Below are 19,188 nucleotides of genomic sequence, written 5' to 3' on the forward strand. Positions count from 1 at the left end.
AAATGCATACTTTTTGGCAGCCTCTTTATTAGTGAAAAACCTGACGAAGTACCCATTAAGTTATACCCTTTAAAAAGTAGTTTTTTACCATGGTGAGTACTTTTTAACTTAATAATTTTTTTACTTGTGACATTAAATTACTAGCAATAACTATCTAAAAATATTTCTGAGAGTAGATCTCTGTCAGTTCTTATATATTCTGTTAATTTCTTTAAAAGTTTTATATCATAATAAACCAATTATATTTTTTGTCTGAGGTGTGTATAAATATATTTGCTGAATATTTAAAAAAAACATGTTATTAATAAATGTACATTTTTCATTATTGCTCCCCAAAATTAAGTAGTGTTCTACGAATAACTTCAGTTTCTCTTGTATAAAACTATGTTAAAGTGACCTATTCAAAGTGACGTATTTTGTCTGAGACATTAGGAAGTCATTTTCACGTCATGTTCTCGCCATTTGGTGAACCAATTGTATTGCATTATATATTACTTTACCAATATTTAATGCAAATTATAGATGTATAGCCTTTTCACTTATATTAATGTGGATTAAATATATGTAATAAAATTTGTATCAAGAAAGACTTTTTGTTCGAAACACATTCGAAATTATACTTTTTTAAATTTTCTACAAACCCCAAAGAATTTTGTTTCTGAACGATTTTAAACAATTACGTAAAACATTATTTATATTTAATTTACTCTTTCACACCCCTTGGGTTTAGTTATGTTTTAAAGTAAAAAATAAATACTTACCAATATAAAATGTAATTATAAACACTATCACATAAGAAATAGCGATTTTTTTTCTAAAACAAGAACCAAAACAGAATATTTAGTTTTGGCGCCTTTTTGTGCAGCGCGATATTTGAAAAAGAGAAGTAGGGACTGCTACCAACAAGTGAGGGAGCTAAATGTGGAATGAACGGAAGCGCCGCGACGCCGACCGATGTGAGAGAGAAAACGCGTTTTCGAATAGGAAGAGTTTGCAGCGATTTAATGGCTCATTGGTTTGCTCAAATCCCCAAGGGAATGCTATCATCCATACAAAGATTAAACTTATTCCCAAAATTAAACCACTCTAATTAAAAAAGTTCATATAATCACAGAATCGTAAATTTATTATGGTAGAGATCCATTGTATCTTATTAATGGTGCCGTGGTACCATATCTCAGCAATGGATAATTTAGAAACATTAAAAAAATTAGTTAGTAAAAGGAAATTGGTATATCTGCTGATAGTGAACGTAATTGCGAATATCAAGAAAAAGGGCGGATTTAAAAAAAAATCTCCATGAAAGTTATGTCGATTATTTTACTATAATTCTACATATTTTTGCTTTAAAAAATCAAATTCGGGAAGAGTCTATTCATAACAGCATACCTAATTTTGGATTTTTATAAGAAAAATAAAAAAGGTAGTTACAAAATAAATAATAGCTATGTCATATCACAAATATTTAAGTTAAATTTTTTAAATTATTCATAACACTCAAAGTGTTTTTTTTCTCCGTTATGTGAAAAAGGCAAATGAGGTGTATCAATCTTTTCAAAATATCATTTTCTATCGAAGTATATAAAAATATGTAAAACTTAAAAATACCTCTTATAAAAGAAAAAATATTCGGTCGGGAAGTACGCCAGTCCAAATTTACAATTTAAAAGGGTCGAAGGAAATATTTAAAAGGAGATTTTGTCTCTGAGATTTATTATCCCTGTCCATAAATCACCACCCTTTTATATTTTTTTGAGTAAAAAAATCTACGTCAAGCATTCAAGAATAATTGGAGAAAGTACATTTAAGACTGACGTAAATACTAATCAAAAAGACGTATCTGACGCTACACCGTGCGGGATAAGAATTTAAAAAAATATTAATTGCCTTCGATAAAATGTTAATTTAATAATGTTCTCGTAACATAATAAAAAATTGGAACGCATAAAGACTGAGTCCCTGTTTTATAATCTCTGAATAAGATTAATTTTTATTTCTAACGCAATAGTGTATGACCATCAAAGTTGTCAAATTACAAACATGACTCTACAGTCAAGAGAGGAAAACAGAGAGAAAGAATTAAGGTTTTATAATAAATAGTCCATTTGTATTAGAGGCCATTTTTTATCGTTTCTTATTTTTATCTTGAGTCACTTCTTTTTTTATTTTTTCTATTTGGTTTAAAAATACCTTTTAGGTCCGTGGATGTTGCTAATTTATTTTCCAATGTATTTAGTTTATTATTACAATATGCAAAATTTAGATGGTAAGGGTATAGTTATTGCAAAAAGGGCATATTGGTTAATTTTCTTTTTTTAATTATGGTTTTGGTGTGGCCTATTAGAACTCTAAAAATTATCGTTTGATCTTTTCTATTTAAATTTACGTCAAAGCAGACAATGGTTGTATTGGCGTTATCTCAAGCAGTTTATTGTCGCTTTCGTCTTCTAATCTAATTTGAGTTGAGTTATATTTGGTATTGTTATATTTATTTGCGCAAATAGATCTTTGTAGTCAACAGTATTTGGTAGCCTAGAGCCCATTTTTCTTCTTCATCAGTGTCTATATCTATGTGATGGAAGATCCAGTTAAAACTAATATATTTACAGTTTCTATTACTCATAATTCTCGATTACCTATAATTCTCAAGAATATGTAATTAGCTAAGAGAGTCTGAGGAATTTGAAAATTTACTGAAAAATGATGTTCTTATAAAACTAATTGCTTCTTTAAAAGTGTGTAGTTCTATCGTAATTATACTGCTTTTTGAATGTATTTGACAACTTTGTGATAAATGTTTTGAGAAAAGGACCGAACTGGTATGAAAATTTGTATTTGATCTCTCTGTAAAAATGATGATATAGCCGGAGTAAATATTTTTAATAATGGTAAAAAAATCATTTCTTATAATTTTAAGCTGTGTGGGTTCTTCAGTGAATTTAGTTAGATTTTAATTTATATCCACATTATTATTTATTCAGGGTGTAAAGTTATAGTTATAGTTTACTTCAGGTATTTAAGTTAAAAAAACTTTTTATGTAATAGATGATTAGGTTGGCACTATAATTTAGTTGAATATTTTAAAAATATGATGTGCGTCCATATATTTCGTATAGAATTTTCTTTGTAATTATATATGATTTTCTTGCAAACCTGTAAATTATGCTTCTATAGTCTATTTTGTTTCTAATAATGCTATTGTATATTTTTAAGAGGGTCTTATAATTACTTCCCTATTTTTAGTTCACTAATATTTTTATTAGTCTATATCAGCAGCGCACATGGTTTTTTTATTGCTTAAAATGGTCTTTCCAGTTCATTTTATTATTCAGAATTTTTTTCTAATATTTTCTCTGATATTACGGTAGGAATCTTCGAATTTCGTATTTCAATAATATTTGTCTCACGGCAGTGTTTTTTTGTACAAAAATGCATTATATTAGATTAATTGGATGAGGATGTGAACGCGTTATGTGAACCGTCAAATCACCCCAGAAATTTTGCAAAATGTACGGGAAAGGTTTTAACAAAACCTGTATTATTATATGGAAATCGAAGACCAAGATTTTGAACATTTACTTCATTGATTTTATCTTTAAGCCATTTATTTAAAATTATATTTTTTAACTTTTTTTTGTAACTTTTATTAGCCCCTGTATTGACTACGCAAATAGTAACCATTTAAAACTTTGGGGTTATAATCTACATAAAAATACCTTCAAAATAAGGTATCACTCGACCCCCCGTTCCATTTAAAATTTTGAGGGCCCTTGTCACCCCCGCTAGGGCTTTGCCCTCAGAGGGGCGAAACTAGCAAAAAAATGTTTCCCCCTTGAATCAAAAATTAACGGGTCCGAGGATTTTTTCGCAAATGTTCTGAGGGACCCAAAATAGGCTCTGTTTTGTTTCCAAATGGCCACCCTGTACATTTAGTTATCTGATGAAGAGTGATAATTTACTCAGCGAATATTATGTAATTTATATATGGAGAAGAAAAGATCATCTTATAATTTGGTCTTAAAGATCATCTTAATCTCCGACAAATTAAACTCCTAATGATATTGTCTTTCCATGTGGTATCGAATGCACGAGTTAAATCGAGGAAGGCAGCAACTAAGTGATTTTTCTTTGTTTTCATGCAATAATACTACATCAATCGAAAATGTACTATTCTTTTTGAAAAATTTTCTTAGATGGTTAAGATATATAACTTTCTATAAATAATAATAATAAATAATAACTTTCTATGCTAGTATGTGGTTTTGCAGGTTTTACATTTGGAATTAGAATTGAATGTCTCCATAGATCATAGTTTGTGGGTGATTATAATATTCCAATAATTTAGGTAGTGTTTTACTAGGGAGATCTGTAATCATTAGAACTAAAATCTCATGTGAACTGGACGGTTGATTTTTGCTAGTTCTAGTTCTTTAGAGGCTTGGCATAATAAAGAAAAATTAAAAGTAACTATTAAAGTCTATTTCTAAGTTTTTGATTTTATTCTTAAAAATTGTGGGTTATAGTTATGTGATGCTGATATACTCTGCAAATATTGTCTAAGTTGATTTTAAATTTGGTGAAAATCCTCTAGCAATATTATTATGTATAATGCCCTTTGGAGTATTAGAGGGTTTGTCTTTTAGACTGTTGATTTTTGAAAGAAATTATTTTCTTGTCGTTGATAAGTTAATAAAACACACATATTGCTTACAGGAAGATCTTTTTGCCCTTTGTGTGACCCTTTTTGCCTTTACTCTTGCTCCTTTATAACAGATCAGTAGATTGTTTGATAGAAGAGTGTTTAAATATATAACGAGCTTTTCCTTAAGATTTGAGATCAGAATAAATAAACACCTCCGACTTATTAAGGGAACTAAAGATGCTTCTATAACCAACACTAATTCTCCTTTTGCAAACCATATCTTAGTCAGGTCAAAGCTTTGATGCAGGACCTATTACAGAAGTCCTTCATGTCTGTCAGAAAAAGTTGAAATTGGAGATATCGGAAGCTTTTGAAATAAATAGAGCCATTTTGTAACTTTATTTGCGTCAATAAACAGACTAACTTTGACAGGTTGCGATTTTTTACCTCAAATCTTTCTGCTTATAAAAAATTATTTTCCTTTTATCAATACACATGCCCTAAAGTTCCTTGTTGTTTTTTATTCTGACTTGTATCGAAGTTTTAACTTTTTGTATGTACTTAAAACGATATCATCCTTAAGATAATTTTGGAGTAGGGTAAGTAAAAATCAGGCTGCGGTATTTACAAAGGAAGCTGCCTCTGCCACCCCAAGCCTTGTTCTGTCCGAAATAACTTTGCTGCTATCTTAGTCAGTTTGCTAGATAGGTATGGAAATTGGAAGCAATTTGTCTTGGCATGATCATGTAGCGGAAATAACAAAGGCGAGTTGTCACAAACTTGGAGCGCTTTTTAAAATGAAAAAGCTTTATACCGCAACAGCTTTTAATGCTTTACAAGGCTCGTATTCGTCTATCTCTTGAGTATTGCTCTCACTTATCACTAAAACACACTTTAAAGCTGCTTGATTTCATCCAGAAAATATCATATCATAAAGAGATCCAGAGATAACTGGAAGCTTGAACCCTTTGGCGCATAGAAGGAAGGTGGCAGGCTTGACTCTGTTTTGTCTGGCCCATATAATTTCATCTATAGCTATACACGCAAGATCTACTTGACAGGCAGATGCGACTCGTGAATATCGATAACGAGTGCATCTGTCGACTTAAACGTCGCTATATCGGGACTCCTTTTTATGGAGAAGTCAGAAAAGTCTGTGGAATCAACTCTCAAAGCACGGACAATACAACGTGTATTTCGTAAAAAAACATAGAAAACAGTAGTTGGAACCTTTGATGTGACACTCAAATTAGTAGACATTATGACACTCTCTCAGTAGTAGAGTAAAAATAACTGGTTTTTTAACGGAGTTTTGGCTAGTGGTAAAACTGTCTCGTAATTTTATAATAAAAAACAGTAATATTTAAATTTTTGATCTGTGTCTGTTTAATTTATTGATTTTTGTTGCTCATGAACACTTAAAAAAATAATTTTTAAATTCTTAAGTCGTGATCTCTCCCTTTGTATGTATGTATGTGACTATATTTCATGGTTCTGATAAAAAGTAACTAATTATCTCAATTTTTCCTCCGTTTTAGTTAAATGTATAAAATTTTCAATTTATGCAAGAGTTCTAATACAGATCGGGAGTATTTTATGTAATTATATTACTGGTTGGCAAAAGTACTTTGGCTGGAATAAAATCTCTTGACAAAAACTTATAAGATTTGAATTTTTTTCATCTGAACTCACATCTACACATTTGTATTTACATTTACCACTGCTAGAAAAACATAATACAATTTATAATTAAAATACATAGATTCATTTTCCTTTGGCTATATGTATTATACCGTATATATTATAGCGTTTTCCATCTATTCTTCCGCTGATATATTTAGCTATAGTATTTCAGGAAATTTCATATTTCATACACTTAGTCGCGGAAACTGATAGATAAACTAGGTACTAGCTTTGTGCATATTATTGATAGTAATTCTTATTGTTTTTCAATTTTCCAAAAATGTGACTCTAGTAGCATGGTAATTTATATAATGTTTTTTTAGAGAGTTGCTACTAATATTTCTGATATTCAATATTTAGCTTTTAACAAATTTCATGAAAATATTTAAGAGAGAGTGAATAAAAGAAAAAGTAGCTGCTACAGATAAAGTACAAAAAGAAAATAGTAATCAAAAAAAAAATATTATGAGTTTGAAACACCAAAGAAAAGTGCAACAAAAAAGAGAAATACTGAGTGGCTTATTACATGTATAGAACTTAGAGAAAATATTGTTTATTTACAATAGAAAAAACTGGTTTCTCATGTGCACATAAGGGTTGTTCAATATAGTTTGAAAGCTTTCCTTCCTTATCTTATAAATCGTTTTCAATTAATCCTAAAGTACTTAACAACTAAGGTACCTTTCCTTTAAATAGACGTTAGTAGTCTCTTTAAAGGGAAGGTAACTCTGTATAATTTTTTTTTGTTCTAGTAGCAAATATAGCAAGTTTTTTGTTCTCCGTAGCACACACCTTTATCCAACAATATGGCAAAAAAACATTATAAAAAAAAATAGTTATTTAACAATAAATCAAATTGCAGTGCAGAAAACGCATTGTGAATAGAGCACCATAATATGCGGAGTCATATAGTCATGCGGGATTGATGGATTTTTTAAAAAACTCCAAATTGTTATGAATTTTTTTGGAATTTTGTGTACTATAAACATCTTTAATTGGCAATTATTACTTAAATGTACAATAGTTATATGAATTATGTGAATAGGTACTGATAGTGTTAAGAGCTTTCAAAGGTGTGCAATTAAGTATTTACTCCGCTAGCATATTGGTTTCATTAGTTTTTAAACTCAAAACAAATGATTGATGAATTTAAGATGTATATTATTTTTCACAGATGTATTATGTTTTAGATTTACAATCTCATTTTCTACTGTCTATACACTCTATAGTATATTGCAAATGTTGTTTTCTGCAAAGCTCTTTTTAAGGATTATCGAATTTCAATATTGTCTTCTGCATTACGGTGACCATGTTGTGCTACTCCGTCTTCAATATTCGCTTCATAAAATGTTTTAATAGGTGGCACAAAAAAGAAAGCACTGTATACTTTTTTAGGGCAGTATTTTATTTTTACCATCTAACATTATTACAATCATTTTGTATACTTTTTTGATCTGACTAATCATCATCATCTGATGTCATCTTGATAGGTTTTAGATAATAATATTTGAGATCAAAGCCATCGATGTACAAATTTGTACACCATCTAGCCAAATGGCTCCTTGACTAAAGAAGTGTGCTTCTGTTTCCAAAGCCAATGTTTCCAGATCTCGTCGTTACTGATCCTTACACAGGATGCCAAAGCTTTCCTCTAAATCTGAAACCCCAGTAAAAAATTAACCGACTGCTTAAACTGATTCCAGCTTTAGCGATGCCTTAATTTTTAATGCTATAAATTATGCTTCGCATCTTAATACTCAGTGGGCAAGGTACGCGTGATTATTGCACAAGTTTTCAAAGACTTGCCATTTGTGTAACGATGGTCTGCAGTTTTTCTGTGTTTTCATTATAGTCGTCCTTTTAACAAGTGAGTAATTTGTAATTTAACCTAACTGATGAAATCTATTAATATTAATAGAATATGTATTTGATAGAATTTTAAACATTTTTATACGACTTCATAAGTATGAACAATTTTTTTAAAACCTTGAAGATAAATTTTAAAATTTATGAATTTTCACCATCTAAATTAGCCTTTTAATGAGGCTACACTCGCAATCGGCTAATTGTAGACTTTATCAAAAACCTTAAACAGGTAGCAAAAAAAATTCCTAAGGGCATTTGAAAAACTAACATTTAAGAAATTAAACACTAGGAGGTATAATGAATACAAGCAATTTAAATGAATTATTAAAATATCTGTAATGAATATTTCGAAATGGTCGTACTATGTAATTACGAATTGATGGAAGGTTACTATTTTGTAATTGTATAAAGCATATAGTTAAAAATGGCCATTAAACGAAGTGATAAACCGGTAAATTTTTTTAAGCTTGTCAACTTAGTAGTAATTAGAAATATATATATATTGAAACAAAAATTGGATATTTATTTTGACAGAAACGCTTCGAAGTACACACGCAGTAAAATATAAAACGAGATAATAAAGTAAAACATGTGGTTTTGGAATAAGATACTTTCTTTTTTAGGCCTTTTTTACTATTGGCAACTTTGTAAGTACATTAAAGGTCTATTTCTTATATTAACTAAATTGTTAACTTTACTCTAAGAAGTGGAGTCTTTTAAATACTCACTGAGAAGTACCAAATTACTAGAGTTACTTAAATTTAAAAAAAGCATAGAAAATTTTATCTTATTAAACTGTATTAAACGAATTCAAATTAAAAATCAAAGATTTTTAAAATCGTAAACTAAGTCAATAAAACAGCAATAAATTATTATGGAGCATTTGAGTTTTAAGGCGTCTCGCAATTCCAATACTTGATTTTTGATTATTAATTTCCCAATAAGTCATGATTAAATTATTGATTGCTGTGCGATAGTAATGCACTCCTCGGTCACGGTATCATAATAAGTCCTTGCAAATTTCTTAATGGATTATTTTGATCAAAAACGGCACTGGATACAATCAATTAATCAATCAATCGCTTTATTGTCAAACAATTTTACAATTTGTGGACAAAGCTGATAACTAAAGTAGAGATAAAAACAAACAAAACACACAAAAAAAAAATAAAACTAGTAAAACTAATATACAAACTTATACAAATCAATAATTGTATGTGGTCAAAAGTATGAATAAATAAATAAAACACAATTAAAAATTTAAAAAAAAAAATGGATTATATGAGGCAATATTGCAGGCTTTTTTAATATGGTAATATATTAATTTTTTAGTAGTTCCGGAATACTTCTAATGATGAGTAGTTGAATTATTATGCATTGAGATAGACAATTCATTAGGGAAGAGTTACAGGATCCATGATATTTTTGCGGTTATATGCAGCAGTCATCATCCTGGTTAAACGGATGAGTTTTTATATCAGATATTATGCCTTTTTTGTTGAAATCCTTTCAAACTATTAAGCATTAAGTTTAACTCACTAACCCAAACCCCATACTAGAATTATGCGGTTAAATGAGTTGTTAAAAGATGAACTCTTTCTGAATTAAAGGTCCTTTGGGACTTATGAAATCCTGATGCTGAATCTACCATGAAGTTTGAACTTGTTTGTTACCGGCAGAGCCTTTCAACAGCAGCTTTGACAAATATACCGCAAAATAGAATATTGGTGAAAGCAACTATTCAAATATACTCGTAATAATTGCGAAAGGTTATTTGATATATACTAGGCTTAATATCATTCTTCTTATGGCGTCTAATCGCTCTGCTTATCGTGCTTTGACTAATATTCACTATTGATTACCTAGTGGTAATATTGGTTCTCGCTAGAGGATCGTGCTTTTAATTCTGTCAAAGTAAGACAACTCGGTTCGTAAGCATAATACACATTTTTTGAATAAATCTTCTCAAATCAAAATACCACGGAACAGCATAAAAGCGTACCAATTTTATTATTGGCAGACGCAGTATTTTTTAGCACACTCGTGGCTGTTTTTTATGTATCCTGGTATAAATCAAATTAAATCAAATAGCCGTATAAATAACATAACCACCACATTTAATAGCTCTATATTTTCGACTTAACTGTGGTGAAAAGTTTGTGCCATGTTGGGCTAATATCGTCTTATGCAAAAAAGAATATTTCAAGAACGTGCGGACCCTTTTAATATTTCCGAATTATTGCCTATTTTTCATTTTTTTCATAAAATTTTATGAAAAATAAAATTAAAATATCCGCATTGGCGGACTAAAATATTGAGCAGAGTTGAAGAAAGAATGATGATGAATAACTTGGAGAAAGTTTGTTAAAGTTAACACCATAAACAAATAAGATCTTTTTAAGTAGTGATTTGATAAAGGTTAATAAAAAAATGTAGAAACATCATTTTGTCACTGCCTTCTTATATTTATTCAATCATAACAAAAACAACATCTATATCAAATTTATAGACAAGTCAAAAATTGTCTAAATGTCGATATAACGATCGATAAGTCAATCTCTTTTTTATCAGTTAAAAAACTAGTCATTACCACTATATCACGACTGTTTGAACATAGTACCTATTCCGTCAGCTAGATATTTTAAGTTTAGGATTAGTGAAGAGACTATTCGAATATAAATAATCAAGACATTTGTTTATAGAGAGATTTGAGTAATCGAATACATTCGGTCCGCAGCGAAACATTTGAATACTAAAAATAGTGTAAAGAAGAAAATATAATTTATTAAAGAATTATATTTATCTATATTTCTTGATCTTCCGCATTAAACAATATCACTTATTTTTTATCTGATCTATCACATATATTTATATATCACAGAATTTATTGTATCTTATATGCACAAATGAAGTAAATTTTAGGTCACGCTGATTCTGCGCTAAAACTTCCAAGCCAAGAAGATTTTATAGCTGAAGTTTTAAATATAACTGTTGACAAATTACAAGAAATTGCTCGTAACTTTAAATTCACAGTGGACGAATCAATTGGATCAAATATTAAGCTAATTCAATTTAAAGGAGATACTAATATATCAACTTCACTTAATGAAAAGGGAGATATAGAAATTGATGCGTCTGAGCAAATTGTTATTATTATACATGGTTACCAATCAGCAGGTAAACATTTTCATATTTAATAGTTGATAAATTAAAAATATTAAATCGTAGGTACTGCAGATTGGGTAAAAAGTATGGCAGCGTTATATCAAGAGAATGGTGTGAGAAATGTTTTGGCCGTTGATTGGTCCGAATATGCAGGAAAAGGCTATTTACTTGCTGCTGGTATAACCAGAGAAGTTGGAAGATTAATTGCCAAGTGGTTTTATAAAAACGTTTTACAGGAAAATCCATCTGGTACACGTAATATGCAATTAGTAGGACATTCGTTAGGTGGCCATGTATCTGGATTCATGGCAAAGAAGCTATTTGGATTAGTAAAGAAAAAGATACAAAGAATTTCTGGTACGTTTCATGTTTTTATTAATTGTTTACATATGGCGGCAACCTACTGAAAAGAGTCCAGTAAGGTTTAAGCAAAAAACTATTTATAATCTCGCATTCGTAAAAAGCGAAAAGTTTTACGTTCAAAATGATAATTTAACTACGGCATTAATGCTTTAAGCTTATTTTTCAATGCAATTTGTTGGTCCAAGTTACTGCAATAGAGAAGTTAAGGAATCTTCGGGTACACATTTGTTTTAAAGGTAATAATGAACTACTCCTATATGAAATTCGTACTCGATTATCAAGACAGGATTTAAATACTTGCGCAAAAATATTCCTTCTGTAGCATTTTGACTTACAAAGAAATAGATAGGCACATCAGTAGTATTTGATCTGATGTAGTATGGCAATATAAATAGTGTTTTGACAATCATAAAGTCCTATAAAAGATGTTTAATTTTTAGGTTTAGATGTAGCTGCACCACTTTTTGAGTTCCCAATCAAAAGGCCAGATGAAAACCGATTGAGCAAATCAGATGCAAAACAAGTTGATGTTTATCATTCAAACAAAGGCTTTTTTGGTTTTCTAACAAGATTTGGCCAACAAGATTTTTACATAAATAAAGGAGGTCCTATTCAACCAGGATGCAATATGGGTATTAATGTTATTAGTTCGCGTAAGTAGATACTAGTATCATTTATTTTAATAAATCATCGTAGTTAAACATATGTGTTATAGCATCTTTAGTATGCCTTAGCTATGTAACCACAAATCAAAACATTTTAACGATCGTGTAACGACGTAACGACCGCTGCGAATATACCAGCTGTTTTCCGTCATTTGAAAATCATCTTGTTGGCGCCATCGGCACACCGCGCGACATCTCTGGAGACACGTGGAAGGTTAGCGAATTTTCCAGAACAATAGCCTATAGCTTGTATGTAATAAACCCTAGCTGCTAGGTGGCCAGTCCAAAGCGCGAATTCACATTTTAATTCACATCTAAACGAACGGTAAAAACGCTACATTGGTAACAAGGGTTAACTGTGATTTAAACGAATAATAAATATTAGTGAACTAATATAAATCGGACTATTTACAAAGCTAATGACTTAACAGTTAGTAAGCTGAAAAGTGAACTGGAGGAAAGGAATTGCGGAAAAAAGCGGATTTCCAGCAGAAGCGGCTTTATAACGCATAACTTGAAAGACACGATGACCTAGACAATATATCTGTTTTAACTGATGCAAAATGAGATTTTGGTCAAATGTTCCAGCCTGGAAGAAAGTTCTGTCAACCTAGACGTGAAGTTCAAGTCAAGTCAGTTTAGTCAAGAAATTTCTGCAAAACTGGAAGAAAAATTAGCCCCATTAAAAGAGAGTTTTTCCAGGTTTTTTTTTTCCAGTGATTTTAGAGAAAAGCTGAGAAAAAAATCTGCCAACTTCAAAGGAAAGATTTTAAAAAACAAGAATAAATTCTTTCATTGAGGACGTTGTGATCCAGAAAGCTCAAAACCAAATCGCAACGTTGGATGTCACTTACGATGAGCCGCTCTATAGACCTTTACCAGCAAACAACAGGAACGAATACAAAATCTGTAGGACTAATTTACTTCACCCTATCTCAATTTGATGGTAATATATCATGAAACATTTATCAGTGTCAAGAGTTTAAAGAGGCTGAAGCAAACAGGTGGCCATCTAAGGCGAGAGTGACTGCCCTTGCGTTGCCATCCTACAAAAAATATTCCCCAAAGAGCAAGAAGTCTACTATACCTGCTAAGGCATTTGGACGTGTTATATACACAGTTGAAAAATTGGTGTCAAAAGTCAAGGCAGTCCTTGCAAGAATTTGAAGATGATATTACAGGTTTAGTTCGACTGGCATATCCAGATATCCAGAAAGGATCATAGAACGTTTAGCAGCTTAAGCATGAATTTCCCAAAGGTAAAATGAGGCAAGGTTTATTACTAGCACATCGACCTAGTATCAAGCTAGTAGATTCACTGATTCAGGCCCTTGAATCCGAAACTTCTAAGAACACGTATAAAAACCAAGCTCGTGTCCGACGAGTGATTCTAGGAGAGGACGTCTTTGATGAATCGGTCAAGAGGATCATTGGGAATATCAGGGTATTAGAGGAAGCAGAAGTACCGCAAATATAGCAAAACATGTCAAATAAGAAGTCATTGTTCACAAAACCGCTAGTTCTACTCCTAGTAATTAAGGAAGGTCGATGCGAAGAGATAAGCGTCAACCTATATTCAGTAAGTTGTATCAAGAAGATTCGAAGATCGATGATAAAAATGGGCATTTTATAAAAAAACAACTGAAAGATATTTATGTCCAAACAGTACTAAGCTGGATAAAGGAATGGAAAAAGACAACGTGAGAAGAAGTTGTCAAGTATTCCCCCAATGTCAAATTATATTGGGTAAAATGACACTCTCTAATTTTGGAAGTTGAACTCTTGAGGCGAAAAATAGTTGACCTAAAAGTCGGATTTTGGAGTTCCCAGAGAAAACTCCGAAAAAGAAGTATGCTGCTGTATCAAGAGAATATCTTGGAGTCAGAAAGACCGTGAGAAATGTAAGCCAAAGATTTTATTGGATTAATAGTAAAAGAGACGTAAGAGACTGGTGCAGGAAGTACGTTGATGTATCCAGCTAAGTATGCTCTGGCAATAATGTGGCTAAAGATTTCCAAATTTCTAGAGAAATAGCTGAGGTTTTCCGTAAAAGATTTGGACAAATTTAAGAGCTGTGCTAGTCTAACCCTAGACTCGGCGAAGCCAACTGAAGAAGAGACTGGTAGAAAAATTTTTTACTTGATGTTACGGAAGAAACAAGGAGTAGTTTGCCAAAGACTTAAGAAGCTTGGAAATTGCCAAGCTGGCATGCGGACTCGATAACTTGGACTGGAGAATGATTAGCAGCATGTTTGGTCTTGAGGTTTTTAGACGTGCAAGTTCTGGTGTGCTGTTATACTCCTTAACGTCATTCTCTGGAGCGTTGATTATTATTTCTACAAGAGGTTTTGTTGCAAAAAGAGAACTTTTCTGCCAATATCGACATCCACACTCTGTGGGATCATTTCGGAATACATGGAGCTTAGGAACGGGGCAGTGTAAGGGGCCGTTGCATATATACCAGGTGTCTTCCGTCATTCAGGAATCATATCCAGTATGATGTGTTAGCGTATCTTCCGAAACAATGGTCTTGCTACTATATAAAAAGTCCTAACTGCTAGGAGGCTAGATCATAGTAAATAAATACAGTGTAAATAAATAACTTTAGTAGTGTGTAATAAATCAGTTGATTATTTTTGTACATCGAGTGTCTTAATTTAAACTTTAACAAATGGTAATAACGCTACAATATTTAGTTTTTAAAGAAGGATGAAAGATATCTTTTTGCCAAGTAGTTTCTAGAAGATGCAACTTAGAAATGGGAATTATTATAACCTCTTATTAAGAGGAGAACATTTTGTAGTGGGCTCCGTTATTCAAAAATAAAAAAAATGATATTGTTGGAGCTGGGCCGATTGTTACGATGCAGTAATTGTCTTGTTAATGATTTGATCTTTGCTATTAAAATTATTTATGTATTTGTGGATTTAAATATGTTCCCTTATGGTCTGTAATAGTACTCATCGGCAGGTGCTAATAGCTTCCTTAAATTTGATTTGGTGATTCGCTTTATTATATTCATATTTCACTATTGTCCTTTATCCTTAATATAAAAACTCTACTACATGAATACAGTAGGTACATAAAAAAGCAGCACACAGTTGACAATTGTTAGTTAGACATGCGTTTCTTTATCAAGTGGGAAGTCTAACGTATTCTCTAAAGGGCTCCTTTTGTGTAACCACTTATAAATCTCTTTAAAATTTAAAAAAATTAAATAAAACCAGATGTTTTATAAATTATTTTATATACATTTCTAGTAATACTAAGAGTTGCAGTGATAATCATAGTTAAATTAGAAACAGCTATTAATATTTTGGTACATTTAATAATCAATTACGAATAATAAATTTGACACGTTAATTGATAATTAATTAGTAAAAACTAATTCGCAGTTAATAATAAATAACAATATTTGCCTTTCTTGCTTCAAAATTCAGGCATCTGACCGAATATATTCGCAAAATAAAAACTAAAAAATTATAACTATCCAGTTTGTCATCAGGAGACTAGATATCAAACCCTTCTCAAAAAGTAATATATTATTTGTGCTACCTTTTTGTAAAAAATCTTATCTTAAATTTATATGTTTTTATATTTTAATGAAGATATTGATTTCTAAAAATTATTTAAGGGTAAATATACCTGCTTTGTTAAACCTGTAGGACTACTGTCGCTCACTATAATTATATTTTTAAATTCAATTTATTTTTAAATAATTAAAATAATTTTGAAAGTATGTCTTAAGAGAGGTATTATACATATCTATATATATAAATGTATTTTAATTTATTTCTTAGTTCTTTATAATGTGTTAAAACATAATATATTTTTATACTATTTTCAGTTCAATGTAGCCACAGTTATTCGCATCTATTCTTCACCCAAACAATTAACTCTACAAACCATGTAGCAACACTATGTGACAATACGGTTTTGCTAGATTTAGGGAAATGCGACGATAATTTTAAAGTTATCTCCGGACAGAATACTAACTCTAGCAGTGTTGCTGGTATTTTTTATGGAAGTGCAGATGAAAATGGATTGACTGCAAGTAATTAATGAACCAAGTTATTTTATTAAGTTGCTTGTACTGCATATCTTGTTAAGAAACTGTAAAATAATAAAGATTTATGTTGCAAGAAATAATTGTTTTTATTAACCTATTTTCACTTGATAGCCCTTCGAAGGGGTAAGCTACTAGTTACTAGGTAAGTAATTGATTATAATAGTTTAACTTAAAAATCTAAAAACTGAACATTCCATAAAACTAAGGCTCTATTCAACTAGTACGAATATTTAAAATAGAATGTAACATATGCATGTAACAAAATAAAATGGTGAAAGTTGTAGGCAAAAATATAATCCTTAATATTTCACATCTTGACAATTTTAGCTTGGTACCGCTTCTAAATTTTTAATCGCTAGCTTATTATAAAATAACTACTTGAGTCTTTAATAAGTAGTTTAAAATGAACTTGAATTTATTTTTATTTTACAAACAATACATCTATAAGTCAGAAATGTTTTCCTTCCATCGACTTGCATAATGGAACTACTTAAAATACGGAGGAGTTTCCTCTGCCTATAATTTAAACATGAAGGAAAAAAATAGGAAAAATGAAAATAGTGAAAGGTTAATTTAAATGTTTAACAGTAAATAAGTTATTTTTATTGCATATCCAAATTCTGGGGAAATCATGTTGACAGGTATAGTTTAATGGGTCACTTTTTAGGCAGTTTCCAGATAGTTTTGCTTGATTGCGTTTCGGTTAGGTTCTTGATTCGGTAGGTTAGCATATGCCACATGTTTAGTTTAATTTTTTACATTTTTTATTTTCTAGATTAATTTGATTAGGGTCCTAATTTAGGTTACTTAGGTTGTTTTATTGTAGTTAATTTTTTCTAGATTTTTTATAATTGTTTACGGTGACTATCACTATTCTCTTAAAATTATTACTATCTACCGGCTAAAATAATGTAGAAACTTCTAACAATTTTCAAACTGTTCCAGGGGTTTAGAAAAAAGACCGCGTCCTATGTCATTTTAATAAATTTAATTGTTTACCTTGAAAATAATTAAACGACAGTCAATACGAGGTGGTAGTTTTTTACTTTGACGTATTCAATAAAAAGAGTATATTTCGACATAAAAGTGTTCCAGAAAGGAGTATGTTCAATGTTCATGATTGAAGACATTTGTATTCGGCAATGCATAATATTTGTAATACATTACCAAGATATTCTTAAAAAACTTAAATCAAATCACTCTTATAATAGTTGGTTAAAAAAAGCCTTTAAACAAAAACTCCTAAAAATTATTTTGTCAGACGATTCATTTCTGTCATTAAGAAGGAAACGTCTAGGCATTAAGTGAATTAAAAGTGATAAATAAATTCATTAGTTAACTCCGTATGAACAAAAAATTAAACGTATCAACATAAAAAAACGTTTATTAAAAAATTTTAAAAAGACAAAAATTTTCCTATTAAAGCTTATTACAGTCTGGACGACCTGATGGGTCCTTAAAAAATCTGACGAAGTCAAAAACCAATAAAAAATACCTAAACCTAAAATATTAAACTAAAAAAATATTAAAATTTAACATACAAAGTAGAATAACATTTTATTAAATTAACGTATGAATATTCCGTATAGGTCTGTTTTTGTTTAAATTTTAAAATACTGATATTTTATAACTGTATGTCTTTGCTTAATAAAAAGTTGTTTTTGTTTTGATGAACAAAGCACGTAAAATCCGCATTATTTAAACCAGGGATACATAAAAAAGTCAGCTAAATTGTTACGTCGTCTTTAATTCTGTTTTTTTTTTGTATTTGTTCTAGTTCTGTTTTAGCCATTGCTTTGATATCTTTGATGTAGGTACTTAAGTGTCGTTGTTTAAATAACAAATATCGTTGTAAAAATATTAATAATAATAGTAATAATAGTAATAATAAGTAAAAGTAAATACAACAATGAATATAAATAAAATACGAATGTCAAAATGCTTATTATGCTCTCTATACCAAGGCAATTAGAGTTATATTAAAATTATCTATATCGAAAGTTTGAGTTTTAGATTAAAGAAGAATATTAAGCAAAAAAATATATATAGTAATTTTTTAATAATATATTTATTATATATTAAATAATTTTATCATAGTCTACTTAAATGAATGAAAAATATTTTTTTGTACCGAAGACCATATTGATATAAAAGTTTATTGTGTCATCAGTGCAGTTAATAAAATTTGTTAAAATTTTAGTTGGTAAGATATTATTAAGCTCATTCCAATGGTACTTATACGAACATTTAGAAAATTAATATTGAGGCTTTTTTTTTGCTCTTTTTTAGGCCTTATTGCTGTGGTGGTGTGATGTTTTTAGTAAACCCATTTGGATAGCAATTTATTTTTTTTTAATTAATTAATACCCCATCCCTCATTTTTTGCGGGAGTTTTATATTTTTAGTATAATTCAAGATATGTGTTTTTTTTTGTAACCCTTTAGTACAAAATGAGGTATAATTTTCAAAAGGAACCAATGAAGGTATTATTTAAAAAGTTAATTTTATTATCAGTAAATTCATTTTTAAAAGTATAGTGAAAAGGAAGAACTTTTGGGTCACGTTGGAAGTAAGGCAAATTGATATCTTTTAAAGACCTAAAAGAACTTGTGTTTTTTTTTAATTAACGATACAAATAAGGTTATATCGTTTGTAATGTTAGGTTTAGGAATCAAAAAAATAAAAGTCTAATCCTATTTAAACTTGTCGACGTTCCGCAAAATATATTTGCATCT

The 19,188-nt window shown here is 30.0% G+C and overlaps 2 protein-coding genes and 1 long non-coding RNA gene across 3 annotated transcripts in view; 1 reads left to right on the forward strand and 2 right to left on the reverse strand.

Annotated features, from left to right (window-relative positions):
• LOC126741498 (soluble guanylate cyclase 89Db-like) overlaps positions 1 to 928 on the reverse strand; it is a 48,209-nt gene extending 47,281 nt beyond the window's left edge. The window contains exon 1 of the mRNA XM_050447917.1: positions 762 to 928. The gene's annotated coding sequence lies outside the window, so the exon portion shown is untranslated. The remainder of the gene's footprint in view (positions 1 to 761) is intronic.
• Positions 929 to 7,709: 6,781 nt separating this feature from the next.
• Positions 7,710 to 17,514, reverse strand: LOC126741552 (uncharacterized). Its single transcript, XR_007662220.1, has 2 exons — positions 17,453 to 17,514; positions 7,710 to 7,982 (listed from the first exon to the last, which is right to left on the reverse strand). It is a non-coding gene; the product is annotated as an uncharacterized LOC126741552 (long non-coding RNA).
• LOC126741550 (phospholipase A1-like) lies at positions 8,693 to 16,533 on the forward strand. Its single transcript, XM_050448011.1, has 5 exons — positions 8,693 to 8,838; positions 11,114 to 11,368; positions 11,420 to 11,713; positions 12,160 to 12,372; positions 16,232 to 16,533. The coding sequence occupies exons 1-5, from the start codon at positions 8,781 to 8,783 to the stop codon at positions 16,444 to 16,446; spliced, it is 1,035 nt and encodes a 344-aa protein (XP_050303968.1). The 5' UTR covers positions 8,693 to 8,780; the 3' UTR covers positions 16,447 to 16,533.
• Positions 17,515 to 19,188: the final 1,674 nt, after the last annotated feature.

The sequence above is a fragment of the Anthonomus grandis genome, chromosome 10 (assembly GCF_022605725.1).
Source record: "Anthonomus grandis grandis chromosome 10, icAntGran1.3, whole genome shotgun sequence".
Classification (NCBI taxonomy): Eukaryota; Metazoa; Arthropoda; class Insecta; order Coleoptera; family Curculionidae; genus Anthonomus; species Anthonomus grandis.